The sequence below is a fragment of the Agaricus bisporus genome, assembly GCF_000300575.1.
Source record: "Agaricus bisporus var. bisporus H97 unplaced genomic scaffold AGABI2scaffold_6, whole genome shotgun sequence".
In the NCBI taxonomy this organism is placed as follows: domain Eukaryota; kingdom Fungi; phylum Basidiomycota; class Agaricomycetes; order Agaricales; family Agaricaceae; genus Agaricus; species Agaricus bisporus.
Window position 1 is genome coordinate 1,318,859 of NW_006267369.1, and position 16,632 is coordinate 1,335,490.

The 16,632-nt window shown below is 47.7% G+C and overlaps 7 protein-coding genes across 7 annotated transcripts; 5 read left to right on the forward strand and 2 right to left on the reverse strand.

The window, feature by feature from the left end:
* Positions 1-147: 147 nt before the first annotated feature.
* On the forward strand, positions 148-4,601 carry AGABI2DRAFT_206048 (hypothetical protein; the record flags this gene model as incomplete). The annotated part of the gene is made up of 15 exons (XM_006461902.1): positions 148-407; positions 468-582; positions 642-810; positions 878-1,005; positions 1,055-1,240; positions 1,297-1,882; positions 1,935-2,314; positions 2,359-2,434; positions 2,488-2,645; positions 2,705-2,811; positions 2,862-3,321; positions 3,370-3,649; positions 3,702-3,936; positions 3,990-4,099; positions 4,153-4,601. Coding segments are annotated over 15 exons (3,628 nt in total), but the record flags the coding sequence as incomplete, so codon positions are not given.
* A 268-nt stretch (positions 4,602-4,869) lies between these two features.
* Positions 4,870-7,845, forward strand: AGABI2DRAFT_223047 (hypothetical protein). The gene is made up of 11 exons (XM_006461903.1): positions 4,870-5,119; positions 5,170-5,271; positions 5,334-5,513; positions 5,673-5,791; positions 5,841-6,045; positions 6,105-6,191; positions 6,239-6,243; positions 6,307-6,339; positions 6,390-6,433; positions 6,489-6,567; positions 6,616-7,845. The coding sequence occupies exons 1-11, from the start codon at positions 4,911-4,913 to the stop codon at positions 7,692-7,694; spliced, it is 2,142 nt and encodes a 713-aa protein (XP_006461966.1). The 5' UTR covers positions 4,870-4,910; the 3' UTR covers positions 7,695-7,845.
* A 78-nt stretch (positions 7,846-7,923) lies between these two features.
* On the reverse strand, positions 7,924-9,009 carry AGABI2DRAFT_71061 (hypothetical protein; the record flags this gene model as incomplete). The annotated part of the gene is made up of 3 exons (XM_006461904.1): positions 7,924-8,592; positions 8,648-8,878; positions 8,935-9,009. 3 exons carry the CDS (start codon positions 9,007-9,009, stop codon positions 7,924-7,926), a joined length of 975 nt encoding a protein of 324 aa, XP_006461967.1.
* A 215-nt stretch (positions 9,010-9,224) lies between these two features.
* Positions 9,225-9,555, forward strand: AGABI2DRAFT_193313 (hypothetical protein). Its single transcript, XM_006461905.1, has one exon. It carries the CDS (start codon positions 9,257-9,259, stop codon positions 9,497-9,499), a length of 243 nt encoding a protein of 80 aa, XP_006461968.1. The 5' UTR covers positions 9,225-9,256; the 3' UTR covers positions 9,500-9,555.
* A 1,000-nt stretch (positions 9,556-10,555) lies between these two features.
* Positions 10,556-11,462, reverse strand: AGABI2DRAFT_143693 (hypothetical protein; the record flags this gene model as incomplete). Its single annotated transcript, XM_006461906.1, has 5 exons — positions 10,556-10,687; positions 10,750-10,845; positions 10,981-11,175; positions 11,294-11,407; positions 11,460-11,462. 5 exons carry the CDS (start codon positions 11,460-11,462, stop codon positions 10,556-10,558), a joined length of 540 nt encoding a protein of 179 aa, XP_006461969.1.
* Positions 11,463-11,619: 157 nt separating this feature from the next.
* AGABI2DRAFT_136846 (hypothetical protein) lies at positions 11,620-12,570 on the forward strand. The gene is made up of 6 exons (XM_006461907.1): positions 11,620-11,672; positions 11,725-11,778; positions 11,834-11,992; positions 12,049-12,081; positions 12,134-12,238; positions 12,297-12,570. The coding sequence occupies exons 3-6, from the start codon at positions 11,834-11,836 to the stop codon at positions 12,336-12,338; spliced, it is 339 nt and encodes a 112-aa protein (XP_006461970.1). The 5' UTR covers positions 11,620-11,672; positions 11,725-11,778; the 3' UTR covers positions 12,339-12,570.
* On the forward strand, positions 12,526-16,626 carry AGABI2DRAFT_186054 (hypothetical protein; the record flags this gene model as incomplete). The annotated part of the gene is made up of 13 exons (XM_006461908.1): positions 12,526-12,663; positions 12,713-12,758; positions 12,812-12,827; positions 12,883-13,301; positions 13,357-13,683; positions 13,734-13,994; positions 14,293-14,403; positions 14,465-14,523; positions 14,580-14,732; positions 15,007-15,115; positions 15,172-15,188; positions 15,250-15,771; positions 15,839-16,626. 13 exons carry the CDS (start codon positions 12,526-12,528, stop codon positions 16,142-16,144), a joined length of 2,484 nt encoding a protein of 827 aa, XP_006461971.1. The 3' UTR covers positions 16,145-16,626.
* Between the last annotated feature and the right edge of the window lie 6 nt (positions 16,627-16,632).

Consider the following 16,632-nt stretch of genomic DNA (forward strand, 5'->3'; position numbering starts at 1 on the left):
TTGGATTGCTGGTAAATGACAATGAAAGATTTTTCGCTACGTTCAAACGAGGGGGATACAAGACCAAAGTGAGTGGCACGTGAGAACCCTGGAGTAGGGTTACCGCGACATTGCGTCTTGCAATCTCGGGGATTGTTGTTCGGCCACCATGGCCACAAACCAGGTTGACCCTCTCCAGTTGCTGCAGGCTGCGCTGACAGCTCCTGAGAATACAACAGAACAGGCTAACCTCCTTGTTGCCCTTCGTGAAGCCCTTGAACTCCATCCCGCCCCCATTCCTATCCTCGTGCACACCCTCATTGGAAAGGTCGTAAACTCAGGCGATTCGCTACTGAAAAGATGGGTACTTGACCTATTACACTTTGCGCTGGGGCGTTCGTCCCTTTCTATCGAGCAGCGTACTCAGAGTTCGTCATCGTTTAGTCTTCATTTCATAACCGTATATCGACATTGTTCGAACTTGACAGTGTCATTACAACTTCTCGAACCACTAGCACAACTACTCAATGATCCTAGTGTCCACTTTGTCAAAGTGGCTATCCAATGCCTGACTTCTATATATCCCGTTCTTTTTCGACATTTGTGAGTCCGGACGCGACGACACTGCTATTTTAATGAAGCCTCACACGACTACATCATAGATGCATCAATAGGAGCAACCCCGCAGCATGGCATACCCTCACGTCCTGCAAGAATCGGATTATCGAGTTTGTGTGGTCGTCGATGATAAATGAAGGAGTGAAGCTGTCAGCTATAAAGTTCGTCCAGCGCGTAATCCTCGTCCAGACGCGTGGCGTTCAGGATCCTAGGGTAGTTATCCATAAATCATCTCTAGCATTAGAGACCTGTATTCCTGAAATGTTAATGAAATTTACAGCTTCAAAAACCAAACGACCCGAACATTTCTTCCTGCCCCGTTGATCACCCATTCATACCTGTTGCGAAGCTCGAGGCTGAAGGGCAGAAGTTATTGGAAGGGGTTATAGCCACGTTATATTCAAGCCAGTAAGTGTGCGTGAGCTATGATGCCATATTAGTACTGATTTTTGGAAAGGGATGTAGATCTTCTCTCGGCAATGCTGAACAGTTGGGCCACGCTCGCGAAGCTACGATCGTCTGTGCTGCAAACCTTGCTATCGGCGCTCAGACCATGGACTCCCGCAGCTTTGGAGAATCTTCCTCCTTCTAAAATAAAGAGTGTGGAGAAGGCCGTGAGGATTCTACTTGTTCATATCAACCGGTTTGAGCTTTTCTTGTATGCTGGGTCTTTTTTGTTTTTAATAATAATTCCATCAGGCATTGCATTCCAGTTAATAGTCCCCTCAGCGTGCAGATAACTGAAACTCTGAACGCACAAGCGCAACGAATGGACGAAGCTGCTAGAGAAGAAAAGCGGCGGAAGGCTAATGGCATCGATGCGCGGAAACGTGCCGCATCTACACCAGCAGAACAACCCTCGGATGCCAAACGCCCAAAACTTGACCCCGAAGCCCTGAATGCACCCAGCCTTGTTTCTACCCTTGCTGCCTTTGATTTTACATCACTGCCTCCTTCCCTAATTACCGACCTGATTATCGCCAACCTTGAAAGTTTTACAGAATCGGCTCTTGAGGGCCTCGTTCTGCAACATCGACAAAAACGCGGACTATCTGCGGCTGCCTCAACTTCTGCAGGACCTACCGCTAGCCCTTTTACCTCCATGCCTCCAAATATACCTACTGGTCCACGAAAGCTCGTTTCTCAGCTTGGTGGAGAACGAGACTCCACTCCGCCCTCGCGTTCCACCCCACCCATAGTCAAAGCAGAGGAACCTGTCGATCCTCTCCAAATGGATATTGATCAGGATGAGCTCGAGTTTGAACCTGAAACTCTAAATGCTCAGGTGGGCATTTTTTACTTTCACGATAAATCATCTCTGATATAATTGCAAAAAGCTTTCTGGCAATGAGCCTGCTGTGGAAGATGAACGACTCACCGCCGAATATGAGTTTAATGGGCTTCAGGCCATAGAATTCAAGCTTCCTGCACCCAGAGACTTGCCAGAAGACGATCGTATGGAGCTGGTTACCAACTCCGCAGCGCGAATATGGACAGGGGCAGATGAGCTACCGGCGGATTCATTACAGGCTGGAGGAACTTCGCCGAATGAAGTATGGATGCTGCTCTTGGTACGGATGATAACGCGGGTTGCCGAGCCGCCAAAGGAAGAGACTGCAGAGGAAGACATGAAGGAACATATTCAAGGTTTTTATGTTCGTCAGGATCAATTAAGACAGACGCTATGCGACTATATCATGGCGAATTTTCCTTCGAGGTTCGTATCCCTTATTTCTCCGCGGATCTAGCTCATAGGTGTAGGGTGCGACTTGCCACAACTTGGATGAATGAAGAATGGTACAACGACCAAATACGCTCTAAAAAGGATGAAGGCTGGGTGAGTTAATGATACATGCGCTCATCTTCAAACTGTTAACCTTAATTATCCAGCGGCCTAATTATGATATATGGTTGAATCGAATTGTCGCCTCATATCAGACCCTTCTAGACGGCAGAGATCGAACGTTTTCCAGATTCCTATTAGACCTTCCTACCGTTCCTCCTGATGTCCTGGGTCTGTTGAGGGATTTGTGCGTTGATGATTCAGGGTAATTACTCGTCGCTCCCGTATGATTATATCTCCTTTCCTAATCATCTCTATATCCAGCGATAAAGTCACAATCGGGTTTATCACGCTCCGTGGACTTGTTCTTCAACGTCCATCATTGAGGACTGAGGCGCTCAACATCCTACTTGAGCTAACGACCCATCCAGGTGAGTTCTATTCACTCGAATATGTTTAAATACTTACAATCAAATATCAGATAAAAAAACGAGGGCTGCTGCCATCAATGTCGTTAAGGCTTGGGTGCCCAACGTGCAGCCTATGGATTCGATGATCCGCGATTTTGCTCTGCAAATGCTGCGCAAGCTCCAATACAAATCCGTTGATGGGCGCATGAGACCATGGAAGGAGGACAAGGAGGACAAGGAAACGACGCAAATTACAACTGAAGACATCAGCCTACCACAGGAGAAGGATATTCTCATGGAGGAGCAGGATCATGATCGAGTCGAAGAAAAATCATCCGCTACTCCAGATAGTGGAAAAGCTCCAGATGACCAAGGCGAAGCTGCGGAGAATGGACAAATACCAGACGATGATTTAGTTCAGACTGCTTACCTGCCAGAGCGAATAGAATTACCCGCTCAAAAGTCTCAAGTTCTTCAGCACGTGGAATTATTGTTCGCCTTATCCGTGAAAGTTCCTGAGTTTCTGGAAGAGTAAGTTTTAGAGTCGGTACGGCTTACTTCATATCTAACTAGTCTTAGGTTATTCAACGCCTATGGCCAAATGGACATCACAGTGCAAGAAGCCATTCAGGATCTCATAACCGCATTGATCAAATCACTTGGCCCCAATAACGGGAAACTGTTGACACTCATGCGACAGCTCCCGTCTGGCTCAGAGTCACTTGCACTGCGTGTTCTGACGATATTCACTGAAAACGGACGTGCGAGTCCCACGCTTGTTGCTTTGGTTAAAGCTTTGATCAACGAGCAGGTCCTCGATGCTCGATTCCTTATTCCAATTATCGCCGAGATGGACAGGGTACGTCGTCTTTAGGAGCAATGCCCGCAGCGTAACTGATGCACTTAAATAGGCAGACATCATTCGACATTTGCCACGTATAGTTTCAATTTTGAATGGACAACCAGAGAACAAAAACATCGTGCGAAACGTATTCACTTCCATTGTCGCTGTTCCGCCCTCCACTTTCGGGACCGTCAGCTCTAATCTACCACGAGTAAGACACAGCGAACTGCTGCCTCCTGATCGCTTGATGGTAATATTACATCAATGTGAAAAGGAGATCGGTCTGAAGAGTGCGATGGAAGGTACGTGTATTCACCCTACTTGCGCGCCGAAGATGACTGACTCTTCGGTTCAGCAATAGGCATATGCTTCTCAATGACAGACATTTTCCGCTCCGAAGTGCTCGGCGCGGTCATGCAACAGCTTGTGGACGAAGCTGTATTACCTACTTTATTCTTAAGAACAGTAAGCCAAGTGTCTATTTAGGTCAAACTTAGCTGATCATCGAGCTCTTGTAGGTAATTCAAGCAGTTAAGGTGTATAAGACCCTGGTCGGCTTCGTTTCAACCACGCTTCTTTCACGCCTCATCACAAAGAAGATTTGGACTAATCCACCATTGTGGGAAGGCTTCATTCGATGTGCAAAAGAGACCGCACCTTCAAGTTTCAATGCCCTCCTTCAACTGCCGAAAGATCAGTTACGAGAGCTTGTTGACAAGCAGCCAAGCCTCAAGACATCTCTGCGTGACTATGTCACCAAAAGGGCGCCGAACAAAGCTCGACTGGCAGGTTTGCTAGATATATTTGGCGAAACTGAGGGTGGCTCGGCCCCCACGCCAGAAGATTCTCGGACGGGATCACCCAATCCCCAAGTCGCGGGACAAAATTTCATATGACAGGTTTATTGGTCGGTTATTGCAACTTTATATAGTATGTAGTGCATTTACATTAGTCGTTGGAGAGTCGAGATGAGAGTTGTAATTGTAAGCTATGTTATTGATTGCGAGTCGGAGATCTATTTCAATTTTAAACACAAGCATGGCACTCTTGTCGCAGACGCCCATCACATTATTCAAATTCTGTGAGGGAACTGCGGCCACCTCGCCCTATACACACACATCAAGGCCTCAGGTGTGCTCATGACAAACTTGACTCAACTAGGGACTAAAAGGTATTAACGCCCCAGTCACGTTCACTGATACGTGCCACTTTCATACCGCTTCCTTTTTAACCCGCCTCGGACTCGCCGTGTCGAGCTGAACGCTTGCTTCAATCCATGTCGCAGCCCAGGAGATCGCCCAAAAGCTCGCCACGGAGGTCCTCACGAGGCCATCGACGCAGGAGAAGTCGTCCTGGGTCGAATGATGACAATGACGAGAAGCCGACGCCTCCCCGACCCTCTCCCGGGTCATGGAACGTAGATCGAGGGCGATCGCGCGTCCGGCGACCTTCGAACCCTTTCTCAGAAGAAAGCCTGCGAAGGCGGTGAGCTTTGCATAAACTATTTCTGCAGGTTTACTGATGAGGAGGGGCAGAGGTTACCATTCGCTTGCTTCTTCGTTCGGGAAAGTCTTCCATGTCGAGAAACGTTGGAAATTAATCAGAGAGATGGGTGCTGGGGCATATGGTGTCGTGATGTATGTACCTACCGGTTCTATATCGACGACCGTCATCCACTCACTCAGGCACCTCGTCATAGTTCCGCTGCTGATGAAATTTCCGGAGAGACCGTCGCTATAAAGCTCGTAACTCGCGTCTTTGAAAAGGTTCAGCTCGCCAAACGTGCATTGCGCGAGCTAACATTATTGCGTCACTTCACTCATGAGAATATCACCGGACTAATTGACGTCGACGCGATAACGCCCGACTTCAATGAAATGTGAGTACCATCTTTATATCGTGTAAATCGGTGTCTTGACCGTTCAACACAGCTACATTTTCATGGAGGTAGGCAGCTTATACTCTATATTCCAACTTCAAGCTTACACTCAAACTACCGTGCTTTAATTAGCCAATGGAAGGTTCGCCCGAGAAGTAGTTCACCTCCAACTAAATGGCTAAATGACTCCTCAGCTGACCTTCATCAAATTATCAAGTCAGGTCAGGTTTTGACCAACGAGCATGTCCAGTACTTCATCTATCAAATACTCCGAGGTAGTAGCAAACTTGGAACTCATTCAATGGTTGCTGATCTAAAATTATGTAGGAATGAAGTATATTCATTCTGCATCTGTTATACACCGAGACCTTAAGCCCGGTAACTTACTGGTCAATGCTAATTGTGAACTCAAAATATGCGATTTTGGTCTGAGTCGCGGATTCGATTCAGCTCCAGATGAAAATACACCCCACCTGACTGAATATGTCGCCACAAGATGGTACAGGGCACCAGAGATCATGTTGGCGTTCAGGTACGCAATCGAAAGGGTTTTCGCGGTTTTTTTGTTTTTAGTTCTGAATAACTACGAAGGCGTTACAATGTCGCCATTGACGTATGGTCGATCGGATGTATTCTAGCCGAACTATTGATGCAGAAACCTCTATTCAAGGGAAAGGAGTAAGCCCCATTCGCCGTTCAGTTGAATCAGCCTGACGTTGGTGAAGCTATGGTCAGCTTTTCTTTGTATTTTCGTTCAAAAGGTTTTAGCTAAATTCCGACCTCGTACAATCAGTCGATCAACTTAATAAGATATTCGACGTGCTAGGTATATCTGTCTCTGAAAGATCAGCTCTCAATCGTAACATCTTTTTGTAGGATCCCCCGAGGAATATATCATGCAAAAAATTGGTAGCGAGAGGGTATGTTTACCGCGTCCGTTGTATAATAGCCCCACTCACTTCATATGTACGTTAGGCACAGGCTTATGTGCGCTCACTGCCTTTCAAAAAGACTGTGCCCTTCCGCAAGCTTATGCCAGATGCTGATCCCCAAGGTAGGAAACCTTCATCTTCTCCTCTTTACAATACTCAGCCCTTTCCAGCACTCGATCTACTCAACAAAATATTGACTTTTGACCCGAGCGAGCGCATCTCAGTGCTTCAAGCCTTGGAACACCCTTGGTTGTCAACGTACCATGATCCTGATGACGAGCCTACTTGCCCTACAAACTTCGACAAATGGAAGGAAATAGAAAGGCTAGAAACTATTGAAGAATTCCGAGAAGCGCTCTGGAACGAAATTGAAGACTTCAGGAAGGAAGTTCGCGGAATGAACATCAATATGGCGGACATGACGAATCGAACAATCGACGCTGCCATCAATGCCAGCGTTCAAGCATATCGTGCCAGGGAACCTACAGGACCTGCAGACAGCTTACCCTCTGCTCCCATCACGGCACCTTCCTATGCTACACTCCCTCAAAACTCACATTCTCAAGCGTCGTTGGAACCAGGGACTCATCAGACCCTATCTGGCTCCACTACGGCTGTCGCCGATAACCTTCCCCTCGTGGAGGCAGACATGGTCCCCACTGTAGAACAATCAAAAGAATTGCCGAACGATGAAGACAAAATTGTTATGGAACAAGAAAACGACGCGCGACGAATACGGCGTCCGAGTTCCGACATTTATCGACAATCCATGACAACACCGACCGATCCTCTTATGAATTATGCCCGCCGATCCAGCGTCTTGCAAACCTCTCGTCAAGGATCCACCTACAACTCCCCTATACCTTCGTCACAAAACCTATCCCACTTAATATCTAGTCCCGAATCCATCAGTGAATTCGGAGGGTCGTCTATTACATTCCCATCGCAGAATTACGTTGTGCCCGTTCGTTCACGTACGGGGTCGACTGCAGGAGGTGAAGTGACGAGACGACTGCTACGCACATTATCAACCGTGTCAATACACGAGAGTGGAGAAGGCTTGGCAGGTGGCCTGGCGGGTATTGCACCCATCGGAAGATACATCGTGAAACCGGAAACAGAAGCCGATGCGCCACCATCTGAGATGCCACAGGACTTCAGAGTCGTCAATGAAGAGGAGGAGGAGGAGGAGGAGGAGGAGGACAGAGTGTTAGTACCACGAACAGGTGGAAGGTTTAGCTGGACATGAATGAGTTGGCAATCTTTAAAGGGCATATATAATTCATTATCTAGGTGGAAGTGCAAAACATGTAATATGTATAATGGACACATTGATGAACGATATCCAGGTATTATGTGCTGATTAATCGGAGGAGAAAAGGATGGTAATGAAAAAAAGGCAGGAAAGAGTGAAGGTAATAATCTATTCGTCGAGTATTTCATTGATCCCTAGATACGTGGTGAGTTGCAATCTAAAGTCAAGTGTATCCGAGAAACTTACTGTCGATGATATCAAGATACGCGGTTGTAGCAGGGCTGTCAGGATACTCGTCTAAAAAGCTGACGCCATAGTCAGCGCTCTTTCCAATGCGAGGATCGAGAGGAACAGCCCCGAGGAACTCGATGCCAGTTTCTTTTGCTAGTCGCCTGCCGCCACCAGTACTAGGTTTGAATATCTGCGACTCTGTTTTGCAATTTGGACAAACAAAACCCGACATATTCTCGACGAGACCAATGATTCGAATCCCAACCTTTCTGCAAAAGTCAATCTCTCTTCTAACATCTTGGAGTGCGACTTCTTGCGGTGTCGTGATCAAGACTGCGCCATCTATTCCACTCTCCTTGAGGTACTGCACTATACTGAGGTGTTCGTCAGAGGTACCGGGAGGAGTGTCGACGATTAAATAGTCCAGATCTCCCCAATCGACGTCTTTGAGGAACTGGCTTATGAGACCATTTTTCTTTGGACCTCGCCACATTACTGCGTCTTTGGATGTTGGAAGCATGAACCCAACCGACATGACACCGAGGTTTTCTTGGACATAAACAGGTGACCAGCCGGAGGATGATGAATGGACTTGTTCAGATGCAATTCCAAAAAGTGTAGGTATTGATGGACCACAAATGTCAACATCCATGATCCCAGTCTGGGGAATAAATTATTAAAAAAAAGGGAGAGTAATATAACGATTCGAGGCGCACCTGTACGTCATCGTCGGCAGCGAACGCCCAAGCAAGTTGAGCTGTGAAAGTTGATTTTCCAACACCACCTTTGCCTGATAGAACGAGAATCTTCCGTTTCACATTTTCCATACGTTCTTTGATGAACGGGAGTGAAGGATCTGGTAGTTTTGTTGCCCCAGAGGCGCATATGGCTTGATTGGCGCATCCATCGCAGGCATCAGATTTGCCTGCTCGGTCAGAGTCAGTACCCTGTGAAAATTATCAATTCCAACTTTTCTAGTAAGATTTGGAGTGCATGTACGCACAGGACAGTGTTCTGGTGCGTTTGAGGGGACTGCAAAGGGACTAGGAATACTTGCGGGGGCTTGGACTGCAATCATGCGGTTAGCTATTAAGTCTATAAATCTGACTAATCTAATTAGTGATACTGAGTAAGTACTATTTGTCCAAGTTGACATCTAATCACGGTCTTCCCAATGTCCACGACCACCAGCAATACGCTGTAGCCACTGCTCTTCTCCTTCAACACTACTGTGGGCTCTTGAATGAGGATGTTTCCAGGTCGAATCTTTGAACAGAACGATGCGCGAATCCTCCTTTGTCACTTTTTCGAGCTCTCGTAAGGCTATGGATCGCAACAGATACATCGTTCCAAAAAAACCGGCAGTCTGCGTTGGTCCCATATGGAATAAGACTCGCTGTAATGTTTCTGGAAAACGTGGCTGTTTATTCGTCTTCTTCATTCCATTCCATTCGTGTCCGACGTACGACTCTGTGTTCTTCTTCTCATCGCCATTATGGCGCGATAATTGCCTCAAGAAAGTTCGACTTGACTCGACATACCCATCTGCACTTTGGATTTTGAGGTGAGTCAGATATGGTGCATAATGTTCAAGTGCAAGATACGTCCGATCGTCGATGCATGTGAACACATCCGTCAAGAATAACCTTCGGAGAGAAGGTAAAGTGGGATATAGCGTGTCGAAAAACTCGTCACTGCAATCGACATGATCATGAAATGGTCCTTGCATCGTCAATTCCTCTAATACCGGGAATTGTATAGGAAGAAAAATTTCTTGACGATGGAAGTCCATGACGACGTGAAGGATTCGAAGTGAAGGTGCTACGAACTCGAGGACGCGGTACATGTCATGTAGGGTTTTGCAATGTCCGTTTGGATCACGTACAGTCGCGTCGACGTCGGATATGGAGGAAATTTCTGCGGGATGTTCGGGACATGATGATGATGCTTGTAATTCTGGACTAGGATCAATAGTCGATATGAAGAGGAATTTGACGCGACGACATTCGGTATTCTGAGCTAGTAGGTTGGCGAATTGGGCAATAGCGTTTTTCCCTGTTATTGAAACAGAAAGGTATTGGTAGGGTTTGGATACTGCGTGGATATATGTTGAAACGAGGGCTAATGATCTTCCGGTCTGGCCACCGTCAGTGCAGCTCAGTTCAAAGATTTTACCCCAGATTTCTGCGGGGACGTTGCGTGCCGCCATAATTGGTGAAGGAAAAAAAATGAGCGGCAAGGGTTGAAGGGACTCAATGGGTGGAGAAGGAAGGGATTAAAAAAAAACCACGCGACTTTTGCACACAACAGAGCCATCCTGAGGGACGATTCAAAAGTAGGCTCGAGCATTCAAATTAGCTCAGGGTCGGACTTTTTGACACCGGAACGTGAAGTGGCATCAAAAGTTTCGCAGCAACGCCGTGACAGTGCGGGGCCTTCAAATTCTCGTTCGTGTGCAAGGAAGTCATAGAAGATGCCATAAAGCCTAATATTGCATCGAGCTGCTTTTTGTACGTAGTGGAATATGAAGTCGGATGGCAGCAGTCGTAATAGCAGAAAAGAAGTACATAACAGAACACACGATGAACCCTTTATTTGAGGGGAATGCTGCGAGATAACCGTCGTTAGTATTCCCGTTCAAGATTAAAATAGGTGTGACGCACAATCGAGATGCTGAAGAATTGGAGATAGGAATGGTAAGGCTTCGAGCTCAAGGAAAGACGGAGGACCGGGGACTCACAATGCGTTGCACCAATCTGGCAAAAGAAGATACATCAATACAAGAGGTATAAGTGAAAACATGTTCAGGGTTACTCACACCAGGACGACCGTGCTTGACTGGCCTGTATGAGCATGAGAATTCAGCAAGGTAGTGACCTGTCATTTCCGGCTTGATTTCAACCGAGTTGAAGACCTGAATATCGATTAGTAAATGAGATTGAAACAGCAACAAGATGAGAGCAGGAGAGATTCATGAAGTTGAACTGCGGGTATCGGCCTTCACTCCCATCCTTTCGCCAAAGATCATACATTTATGTACTCTACTCACCTTGCCGTTGTAGATACCGACCACGCTTCCGATCATTTCCGGAACGATGATCATGTCACGAAGATGGGTCTTGACGACAGCAGGTTTCTCATTAGGAGGAGCCTCCTTCTTGGCCTTGCGCAGCTTCTTAATGAGACCCATAGGGCGGCGTTTGAGACCACGTTGGAACCGGCGGCGGGCACGGGCATGGACGAGCTATTGAATATGTATGAGAGTTGAAGGTGATGGATTAATTGACGATGCATACTTCAACAAACTGCAAACAACATCTGATGAGGGATATTCTCGAGAGAATGAAAGGTAAATGACGCACCTCTTCGTTACTCAGATCCAAAAGCTTGTCGAGTTCGATTCCACGGTAGGAAAAAGTACGGAAGGTTCTCCTCTTCTTGAGGTCAGCGGCGACTTGGGGGTCAGTGACTTCAGCCTGATTTGTACTGTCAGCACCTCAGCTTGCGATGAGACTTCCTGTAGCGTACCATGTTTGCGGTTTTTGGGTCTTGAGGACGGCGGACGGTGGCCTTGTCAATGCGATTGAGAGAGGGATTGTGGCTGAGGAAGCGTGGAATGATATTACATAATACTGTATAGTTGACTTTGGGCACAACGAGATTTATGACGACAAGGCATTTTGACCATCCGATAAAAACTCGAAACCGGTAGAAACCACAAGTCTTCCTTTGGATTAAAAGGTATGTACATTGTCTCTGTCAGTCTGTGCATGATTTCTGACTGTAAATCAAGCGATTTGTGGCTATCGTCAATTCACCTCTTCCAAAACACTGTATCTGATTTAAAGTGCGACGCGTTTCGCTCAAGTTCCTTCGAGGGGTACTGAAATGGCTTGATGCAGATGCGTTATATTGCCGCTTATCTACTCCTCGTGACCGCTGGTGTCTCCTCTCCCGATGAGGCTGCCATCCGCAAGGTTCTCGATGCGGGAGGTGTTGAAACTGATGAAGACCAACTTTCGAAACTCCTTAGCGAACTCAAGGGCAAGGACATCAACGACGTGCGTGGATTTTGATAGGCTGATCAGAATGGCGCTAAATTATGTTGTACGAATAGTTGATTGCTGAAGGCTCTAGCAAGCTTGCATCCGTAAGTGCAAATGTGGGTTGAACAGGGTGCAATGATTTAAATGGCTATCTAGGTTCCCTCGGGTGGTGGAGGTGGAGGTGGTGGCGCTGCTGCTGCTGCTTCTGGAGGTGCTGCGCCTGCCGCTGAAGAAAAGAAGGAGGAGAAGGAGGAAGAGAAGGTGAGTTTTGCGACAGTATGTCTTATTCTGGTCCGGAGAGCTAACGCAGGGCCAACAGGAGGAATCTGACGACGATATGGGCTTTGGTCTCTTCGATTAAATGGCGTTATTGTAAGTTAGTAGTGGGCGCAGTGCCGGCGGAGGGTGAGTTGCCGGCGGAGGACACGTGCGGGGAGAGTAAAGTAATAGAGTAGCAGCTGTAACAAAGCCATGTTATCACCCTTTCAGATTGCCGAGCGGTGAGAAACTGAGACTGTCGTCCCCTGAGTCGTTCCTATATAGGCCACATGGGCCACTGCGACGTCCCTCCCTCCTCCTCCTCTACCCCCCTCAACCCGCCCACCCTGGATCTCTCTTCCGAAGACGCAAAGCCCGACGCCTCCCCCATCTTCATGAAGGGCCCGAAGCGGAAGCGTCTCGCGAAAGTAGTGCTCTTCTCTGTCTTCTCCGTCCGTTCCGCTCATCCCTTTCTAGGCTTGCGACGCTTGTCACAAGAGCAAGCGTCGCTGCGATGGCACAGGCATGTTTTCCATCCCACGCCCTTCACCTCTGTCTCACTTACTTCCGCTTCAGCTCCGTGCAGCAATTGGTCAGTGCGTCACCTGAGTATCAGCCTGCGTCTTAAACACGAATGTCCTCACCAGTTATTACGCTTCCAAACCATGCACCTACACAGACTCTGCAGGTAGACCCGTGCCTGCGCCGCGGTCCTTCAAGCAGGAGCGTGAAACTAATCCGAATCAATTACAACCTGGCTCCTCTGCCAACGACTACCAGTCGTCGTCTTACGGAACGCACACGCCCTATCCAACCGACACCTCGCGCTACCCCCAACCCTCCCGTGCCTATCCCTCTACCTCCGCTACAACCTCTGCCCCGCCACTGTTACCTCTCGAGCCATCCGAGCGCGACCGCCTCAGCAGCCGCAAACGCTTTCGCACAGACCGAGGGCACGCTGTTTCATCCGAGGAAATCTTTCTGGATGTTCCTATCATCGGCATGACTATTGACCGGCCCGCTCACGTTGAGCTAGATCATGGCCTGACCAGGGAACTCATCAATCGTAAGTTTTCTCACTCCTCACCTCTCTTGGCTCTGAATCGACTTCTTCTCTCAAGTGTTTTTCACTCACTGTCATCCCGCCCGCGCCGTCATCCACAAGCCCTCGTTCTCCAATGCCTTGAGCCATAATCGGGTTCCTCAACATCTCTTGCACGCCGTTTGTGCCCTTGCCGCACCCTTGTCAAAACAGCCCCGGATTCGCACGAACCCGTCACGTTTCGCTGGTAAACCTTTTGCCCAGGAAGCGCTGTCCCTTATGTTCGATGGTGCCGGGCGACTTGTCTGTGAGCCTGACTTGTCTACCGCACAAGCGCTTGCTCTTCTCCTCATGCATGATGTCGTCACAAAGGAGAAAAATACTTTGTGGAACACGAGATACGCAGGTGCGGTTCGCACCGTTCTTTGCGGAATGACCTATTCACATGGTCAACAGATCTTGCTCTTCAAATTCTTGAAAACTTGGGAGTTCATGAGCCGGACCATCCCACTCTGACACCTATGCCATCTGCCGACTTCATTCATCAGTCTTTCAAACGCGAGGCTGTCAGACGCATATTTTGGTTAATTCATCTACTCGATGTAATGGCATCCATTTACTTCAAGAAACCGGCCACTTTTTCCTCTAGCGAACTGCGGCTGCGTTTGCCCGTAGATGAGACTAGTTTTGAACTTGGTGTGCATTCGACCTTGCCAGGTAAGCACGTCCCTCCAGGTTGATATCCCCGGCAGTCCAAGTTACTCGGTCCCCTCTTTTTGCTTCTTTACAAGTTCCGCCGGGTGCCGGTGGGTTTACTTTTTGCCGCCCGCCGGTTCCCTTTGCAGTTCTTTCAGCCTTTCTGATCCCTATATGAAACGAAGATGGGTCGGACTGTCTTCGGATGCTTTTTCCCCAGTCATGTGCTTCGCACTATTTCCTGTTCGACTTTAAAATGATCCCCTTTTTTGGCTCTATATCCATTCGGAGAAGCTGACCTTTTCATCATATTCTCAAGAATATCTCTATCTGGGTGCCATACGAACACATTATGCATCCGAACTCGGTCACCTTATCCGTGTGGTCACTATATATGCTCAAGTAGAGTTCGCTCTTGATGGTTTGAATGGTATGTGTAAAAATTCGTGATCAATCTACATGGCTTGTTCATGTCTTCACCTCATGAATAGACCCGGAGACTAATATGGCCCCGCAAGCCGCGCTGGTTGAAGCAGAACGTTCCCTTGATGTATGTATTCTGTCTACCCGGGTTAAAATACTGCTAAAAAACGTTGCGCAATTCAGTCTTGGCTCGATTCACTACCCGATCATCTCCGTTTCTCCGACCAGAACCTCCAGGTTCAGAAATCGATGTTCGAAACCAGTTCCAATACGGGAGCTTGGTGTTGGTGCTTCATGCACATGTACCATGCCTCCTGCAGTCTAGCATTGAATTTGGTAAGTAAACCCCCCCTCCTTTTCTTGCCTGCACTTTCCCCCTCGGGGACTCATATCATGGACGATGAAGTCATTGCCCTTGATATCCAGTCTAACCTTCAACTTTATTCATGCCATAATTCATTCTTTCATGGACTGGTTGCATCATAATTGGTCCAGTCCCGCGATTCATTGCGGTTATTCTCTTACTCCATGGGCATATGAACTGCGTCATTGTCTTCTTTTTTCCTTGATCAATTCATTACCGATCAACATCAACTAACTCCTGCATCAGGCTCGACAACGACCACAACGGGGCCAAAAAATTGAGCCTCAGTGGGCACTCGATACTTTAAAAATTATAATGAACTTGTTAGGAGATAGGGCGAAGAATAGCATTCTACGTAAGTTTTCCTGAAATATTACGCTTTCAAGTTCATACTCATTGTTGCGTACAAAGTGGGTGCAACCTTATATGTAAGGCTTCGCGCATATGCCACTTTAACGCACAGGATCTGACCCTCGTCTTTTGCTTCAGTCGTTGATAAAGTACTGTAAAATGGACGATCCCCAAGTTCGTGCCTGGAATGCCGATTATGAGACGGCATGGGGAATTAATATGGCGCAACTCGCGCAGGAATATCGACAGCAGCTATCACCCTCTTCACAACATCAATATCCGCCAAGCTCGCATCCACCATCAAAACCCCAAGACCAACACCAGCAGCCATTACATCACCACCCTTCGCCTCGTCGGCCCTCTGATTCGCGACACCCTGGTCAGGTTCACACTGGACTGCAGCCTTCGAATGTGCAGGGTGAAGTTTCAATGGGGGGACACAGATCTCCAAGTAATTCACCGAGATCCTATCCCAGTGGTGGGAGAGTGGATGAGACGCAGCTTCGTACCATTGTGAACCGCCCGAAATCTTCTTTTGCGGACAGGGACGTACGGCAAGGCATGAATAGCCTGACCGCGGGACCGGCTGGTTCAATTGGTTCGAGTACGGGGCACAGCGGGAATGATGATCGCGGGTCTTATAATGAGCGAGAACGAGAGGTTAGTGTTTGATCGATGTTGTACCCGAGGTTCAAATGTTCTAATCTATGTCCGATTTGCCCGATAGAGCGCTCCAGGGTCAATAACTGGTGCTAGTGAGGGAGTACCCGACGTTGCCACCAGCTTTCCTAATGGACAGAGGGAACCATCTCTATCATTGCCATCATTGAAAGCCAGTGGGTTACTGGACTCGTGGAGTAATCCCTCGAGAGACGTTGAGCCCCAATTCCGCCAGCAAACATCGCAACGAAAAGCATCATCTTCAGCGTCGCCACCGTCATCTACTGGTGTTGGTAACGACTCTGATGTGCGCTCGACAACTTCTCTCGGCATGCCGATAGGTTTGCCTTGGCTTGCTCATGATTCACGGTAGCATTTGTATTTATATCTAAAATGTGCTTCATGTATTTTGTTATATTGGACTTTTCAGATCATGGTTATTTCTTCCTTGTTAATTATCCGGGCTTTCATGTTATTTGGAAAAGTGCGAGTGGTAAGGCAGGTAGCTGGGTCCCATTGAGTTACATAGATTTGACGATGTGGCGACATTATTGCCAAGAGGATACATCCAATGAGTAGGGATCTCTACTTGAGGGAACTCCGTCCTCCCGACTTCCATAGCGGAATGGATCAAAGACGTACTACTTGGATGCAGCACATCGCCGCCTGCACGGTATAAGTTTATGCAGCCTTGTGGAGGTTGCGATGGGCCTCTGGCTTGACAAGCGCAACGCGTTCGAGTAAATGCTTAATTACGACGTCTTTATGTTTATCATATGCATCAGAGATCTCTTGTAACTTGACTTCTGTCTCTTTGTCGACTGCTGCTTGTGTAGTAGAAGTGTTGCCAGTATACTGTTT